Source organism: Eleutherodactylus coqui, chromosome 1 (genome assembly GCF_035609145.1).
Source record: "Eleutherodactylus coqui strain aEleCoq1 chromosome 1, aEleCoq1.hap1, whole genome shotgun sequence".
Lineage (NCBI taxonomy): Eukaryota > Metazoa > Chordata > Amphibia > Anura > Eleutherodactylidae > Eleutherodactylus > Eleutherodactylus coqui.
In genome coordinates this window covers 315,377,803-315,384,333 of record NC_089837.1, presented here as the reverse complement: position 1 = coordinate 315,384,333, position 6,531 = coordinate 315,377,803, and the positions used below count along the sequence as shown (strand labels likewise).

General features: G+C 43.9%; 1 protein-coding gene across 1 annotated transcript; it reads left to right on the top strand.

The window, feature by feature from the left end:
• The first annotated feature begins 1,014 nt into the window (after positions 1–1,014).
• LOC136586698 (protein kinase C delta type-like) lies at positions 1,015–4,015 on the top strand. The gene is made up of 4 exons (XM_066584907.1): positions 1,015–1,169; positions 1,409–1,691; positions 1,782–1,910; positions 3,636–4,015. The coding sequence occupies exons 1-4, from the start codon at positions 1,015–1,017 to the stop codon at positions 3,795–3,797; spliced, it is 729 nt and encodes a 242-aa protein (XP_066441004.1). The 3' UTR covers positions 3,798–4,015.
• The last annotated feature ends 2,516 nt before the right edge of the window (positions 4,016–6,531 follow it).

Here is a 6,531-nt window from a genome sequence, read left to right as displayed (position 1 = left end):
CCGTGTAAACCGGCAATCGTTCAACAATGCATGACTGCCTGTTTACTGTGAATGGAGGCGGCGGGTCAGCATGATCTTCAACCACTCAGCCTCCATTCACAGAACGACTATCACTCCTTGTAAAGCACAGGGGCGATAGTTGGGCGGCTCTTCATGGAATGGCTGTTGGGCGCTTATGTAACCTATAGTAGTCCTGTGTAAAGGAACCTTTAGATTGTTAGCCTTACTGCCCACATACAAGCTCCAATGATAGACTCCATTTATTAAGGGACTGTACATAGAATAGAGTGTTATACTCAGAAGCTGCAACTATACTCTCCATCTATAGGATGTTAGCAGGGGCGTAGCTAAAGGCTCATGGGCCCGGGTGCAGAAGCTTATCTTGGGCCACCCAACTTCACTTAACTGCTTAACGCAGAGGCGTAACTTAAAGCTCCTGGGCCCCAATGTAAAACCTGTAACAGGGCCCCCAACTATAATGCTTTATTCATAGTACTGGACTCCCTATATGGAGAAGAGAATATATAGTTATGTCAGTGGATGTTAGTACTGAAACACTTTGTTAAAAGACTTTTATCCAATTCTAGGCTTATTACTCTCTATATGGTCTGAACCTGTAGATCATGGATCTCACATAGTAACAGCAGCATCTCTTATACATAACTCTAAGTCACACAGTGCTTGCATAGGACTGCACCTAAAGCAGGGAAATGGCTGTTCTTGTATATCGGCACTGTTTGGCGGCCATTAATCTGCAAAAAGAAAAAAAATAGTTCCATGCTCCACCGCATGTAACATTATATTGCATTGCTCCGGTGGATGATATATCTTCTCAAGGCTCTATAGGGTGTCGCACAGAGAGCCCACTGATCTATAACACAAACACATATGGCGCTGCCCTGTGCAGGAGTCCTTATCCCCATGTTTGTAGTATGCAGAATAAGATAGGATTAGAGAACATGTAGCATGAAGAATGAGATGTGTGATCCCTGCAGTCTATAGTAATAACCTCACATGGTGGATATTCTGCTCTTCTGTACTATGTGTTTTTCAGAGCTTTCTGTCAGCCTCCAGATACTAATTCTCTTCTCTCCCCTTCGTGCCAGTTTCTACGCAGCGGAACTTGTATGCGGTATCCAACACCTGCATGCGAAGGGCATCGTCCACCGGTAAATATATTCTTGTCTTTTTTAGGTGTAATGGACTCAGGCCGGGTCTGTAATCCCAGATTATATTATAGTAGATGGTTTGGAATCTGATATAAAACATACTTAGGTATATTAATTCTGGATGTTTGTGCGCACATTAGGTAACATCTTCATATATTTATAAAGTAAATCAGCTAATGGGACAGATTCTCTCTTAGCAGTATGAATGGGAATAAACCATTGTTTCCTCTACTTCACAGAGATCTCAAGCCGGATAACATCCTGGTGACTTCAGCGGGCCATCTAAAGATTGCCGACTTCGGGTTGGCCCTCGAGGACATCTATGGAGACCGCACAGCCTCCGGATATGCTGGAACGCCGGACTTCATGGCTCCTGAGATGCTGAGCGGGGAGGAGTACAATGCTGCCATCGACTGGTATGCCTTAGGTATCATTCTTAATATCATGGTTACCAGCAGGTCCAAGTATCATCGAGGACGATTTAATGCCTCCAACATCGAGGCGAAGAACATCATCAAGAAGGTGAATATATTCTCTATGTAATACATGTTATACTAGACCAGGACAGTAATAATAGTTCAAAGCACTAGATTATATTTTTTTCCTTTCTAGCTCCTCCGGGAAGATCCTACGACGCGCTTAGGGGTCCACGGTGACATCAGAGCCCAGAGGTTTTTCCGGCATATCAATTGGGATTTGGTAGAAGCCCTGCAGATGCGACCACCACACATTCCTGTACCAGTGAGTATAAGCAGAAATTGTATTGGTTCAGCTTGGTATGTTATAACGTCATAGTAGTACTAATGGGAGATGTCTATGCCTCACTATGGTGCTAGACATGGGCTATAGCCCTAATATCACCTTTATGAGCTTCCTTGGTCTATATACTGTATTCATTAGAACGGGTATATTTACGGGGGACTTTTTTCTACTCGTATGAATAGTTCATGGAAAATAGAATTTACAGCATGTCCCATTCCTGCCTCGTTTTTGAACAAGAATAGCACATGATAATGTGTGATGTCCGGCACATCGGACAGCGCATGGATGGTGTGTCTGTGTGCCGGCTGATGTGAGTTCCATGTAAGAATCTTAGACACAAGTTTAAGTTTGTCCGTGTGCTAGTAGTCTTAGGCCCAATGCCCACGGGCGTATTTGCACTGTGGGATCTGGAGCAAATACTGCCCATAGGACATGCTAAGCAAAACACTTTTCCATGCCCACGAGCGGAAATAAACTGCGATTTTCTGCTGCCGGGGGAAAAATCGCAGCATGTCCTATTCTAGTGTGAGGCTCGTACGGGCAAATTCCATTGTAGTCAATGGAAGCTGCCCATCCTGCAGCGAGTTGCCACACATCTGCATCATCGCCGGTGCAACAGCTCTGCACTGCGCATGTCTGGCTGCGCACCAGCCGGCACATCTACAGCGAAGAAAGAAGACAGCAGACAGGTAAGCCAGGGGTCACCGCTGGGGAACAAGGTCTGATTCCATTACGAGATCTCACAGTCGGATTCCTCCCCGGCCGTCTGCATTGGGCCTTAGGGCTCAGTCAGACGAGCGTCCTTTTTGCGTAAAAAAAAGTGTTGCATGCATGTGCAAAATGCACCTGACTGTAGCTCCATGCCCATTGCTTTCAATGACGCTGCCTCTGATTGGCTGAACGCTGTGACCACTCACAGGCAGCACTCAGCTGTCATTCAATGAATGGCTGAGCGCTGCCTGTGATTGGCTGAGCGCTCAGCCAATCAGACACAGCTCTTTTAGGAGGCGGGGATTTTTAAATCCCCGGCCAGCTTAAAGTGCTTCAGTCAGTGCCGGCAGTCAGCGAGAACATGCGCCAGAGCTGCACAGCAGCAGAGAGGTGATGTGTGTGTATATATATATATATATATATATATATATATATATATATATACACATACACATTTTTTTTTACAGCAGCTTCTGTTTCAAGCCCTACCCCGAAAGTCACTGTGGGGGTTGACTGCATCGCATTGCTTTCAATGGGGCCAGCGGCAGTAGCAACGGCCCCATTGAAAGCAATGGGATGGCATCATGGTCCTTTGCCACAGCTGTGACAGCTTCATCCCCACAGGGAATCCCCTTGTCACTGAACACTGTGACAGTGCTGTCACAGTGTTCAGTGATAAGGGGACTCTCCGTGGGGAATCTTTCTGCGTCGCACGGACCTACCCAGGGCACGGATGTCCTATCTTTTACAAGTATGAGTATTTTGCGCCTGTAAAAGACGGACATGTGATCAAATCATAGGGAGCCACTGGCTCTATCAGACATGCCTTTTTTTGCGCACATAGGCGCAAGCAAAAAAAAAACGCCCGTCTGACTTTGCCCTTAGGGTGATAAATTTTTATACAGGAATTAGTTTGTTTTTTTGAACTGTAATCCAGTGCTGTCATGAGAAGTTATCATACCAGCTAAATCCCTATGCTTCCTCTTCTTATAGTCAAACAACATCCGGCACGGCTCAAGACCATTTAATCTCAAGAGGATGGAGGCAGCAGAAGCCCACCACTCGGCCATATCGGCAGACCACCAGGCCTTATTCACAGGGTTTTCATTTGTCAGCACTAACTGGAAAACCCTGGACAGCACACCGGCTCTTTAAGATCATCAGACCCAGATCTCATAAGCCCCAAGAAGACCATCAAGAGAAGCAGAAGAACACCGATGATGTCATCAGGAGCAGCCCAGCAATTTCATCAGACCAAGCTGGATGATTACTGCCATTTCTACATCTGGCATACAGGTGGTATACCTTTGTTTTTCTTTTAATATGTATGGTGTGAGGATGTGCCTGACCATGTCAGGCGCACCGCATGCCCAGAGTGCATTGATATTATGGTACTATATATGTAGTGTTACACTTTATATATACTCCATAAATGACTAAAAATGCAATTACATTTACCAGTGACTACTGGTGAGTGTAATTTTATATTTCCCCCTCCTCTATGACATCTATTAGTATTGTCATCGATGACGGGGAAATAAGGAGAGAGATGGCCGGCTATTAAGGGGTGGAGGAGGCCGGACCCTTTTTTTTTTTTCTTTTTATGTATGGTATTAGGATGTGCCTGACCATGTCAGACGCACCACATGCCCAATATAGGATGATATTATGATACTCTATGTATAGTGTCACCGTATACATAGACTTCATAACATATTAATGCTGCAATTACAGTTACCGCTGACTACCGGTGAGTGTAATTTCATATTTCTCCCTCTTCTATGACATTGTTTAGTTTTGTCACCGGCGACGGGGAAATAAGGTGAGAGATGGCCGGCTATTAAGGGGTGGAGGAGGCCGGGCCTTTTTTTTCAATTAATATAAAATTTGTTTCCAAGAATATAACTGTTTGGCATTAGGATGTGCCGGACCATACCGGGCGCACCACATGCTCAGAATAAGATACTACGGTACTACATGTGTAGTGTTACACTATATCTATACTCCATAAGATATTAAGGATACAATTACATTTACTGGTGATTACCGCTCAGGGGAATTTTATACTTCTCCCTCTCCTCTGACATCTCATGGTTTCGTCACCAGCGAAAGGGAAATAAGGTGAGAGATGGCCGGCTATTAAGGGGTGGAGGAGGCCGGACCTTTTATTGTAATTGTTTGCTTTTATATTTGGGCCAATTATAGTAGTCGGTCATTGGTTCAGCTCTGTAGACAGAAAAACACAAATGTTCCGGATCTTTGAATGCAGTGACACCATTTTTAAATTGTTTTTATTGTGCAAAAGTAATAAAATGTTACAAAACTATATAAATTGGATACAAATGTAATCCTACTGACCACAGGATGTAGTGAAGATGTCATTTATGCCAGCGTCATATAAGCCTATGTGCACCAGTGTAGTGTTCCTACAGAATGAACGATGCTTTTTCTGCCCGCGTTCCAGATGTGTTCTTTTTCCTGCACAATTGCCCAGTGTTTCACGCATCTCCTAGCATATTTCGTGTACATTTATGTACCCTCTATGTTACTTCTATGAGACTTCTTGCTGTGCACATGTGCAGGAGAATAGAGCACGGTGCGCTGGTTTATTCTTCAACTAAAATCCTCAGGAAAAATACATGCTGGTGAACAAACCCATTGAAATCAATAGGTTCTATAATCTGTATATTGTGTGTGCAAATACACCCGTGTGTCACCGGCTTTACTGTATAAGGCCTCCTTCACATGACCAGTAAGAAATAGACCTTATTAAAAAGGGCAGGAGGTGTTGTGTTGTATGTTAGGAAAACATTCATCTCTACAGAGATTCAAGCTTCAGACCATGGGAGTTCTGTAGAAACTGTTTGGGTAAGAATACAAGGAGAGAACAACAGAAAGGACACTATTGTAGGCATTTACTATAGGCCACCTGGACAAGCAGAAGATATGGAGGAACTCTTTCTACATCACATGGCCAAGCTCTCAAAAAAGCCCAACATAGTGACCACGGGAGATTATAACTATCCGGACATTTGTTGGGAATCTCAGGTAAAAGTAATGGATCCAACACATTCTTATCCGTACTTGCTGACAACTTTATCTTCCAAAGGTAGAAGAGAAAACAAGGGGATCTGCTATCTTGGACCTAATTCTTACCAACAGGGAGGGAATGGTTGCAGAAGTAAGGGTGGCTGGGACCTTAGGAGGCAGCGATCATGTTATCATTGAATTTTGGATAAAAAGGGGATGAAGACCTGAGAAAACTCAGACCTCAAGGTTGGATTTTAGAAAGGCAGATTTTATTGAACTCAGAAAGAGGATAGGAAGAATCCAATGGCTGGATGTTCATAAGGAAAGAAATGACTAAGTAGGTTGGGAAATATTGTGAAGTAAGATTCTCAAAGCACAATCGTTAACAATCCATAAAAGAAGGAAGAATGGGAAGCATTTAAAGAGACCTGGATGGATGAACACAGAACTTGTACACATGTTAAAAGGAAGAACAATATGATCAAACGGAAAGAGGGGGAAATATAGTCAGACCTCAGCTGGAACACTGTGTCCAGTTCTGGGCACCCCACTTTAAAAAAGACCAACAAACTGGAGCAAGTTCAGAGAAGAGTTACCAAGATGGTGAACGGTCTGCAAATCATGTCCTATGAAGAATGGTTAAAGGATCTGGGAATGTTTAGCTTGCAGAAGAGAAGGCTGAGAGGAGACTTAATAGCTGTCTACAAATATCTGAAGGGCTGTCACAGTGCAGAGGGATCAGCCCTATTCTCATCTGTACAAGGAAAGACTAGAAGCAATGGGATGAAACTGAAAGGGAGGAGACACAGATTAGATATTAGACAGCGAGAGGGATCAATGAGTGGAACAGGTTACCCTG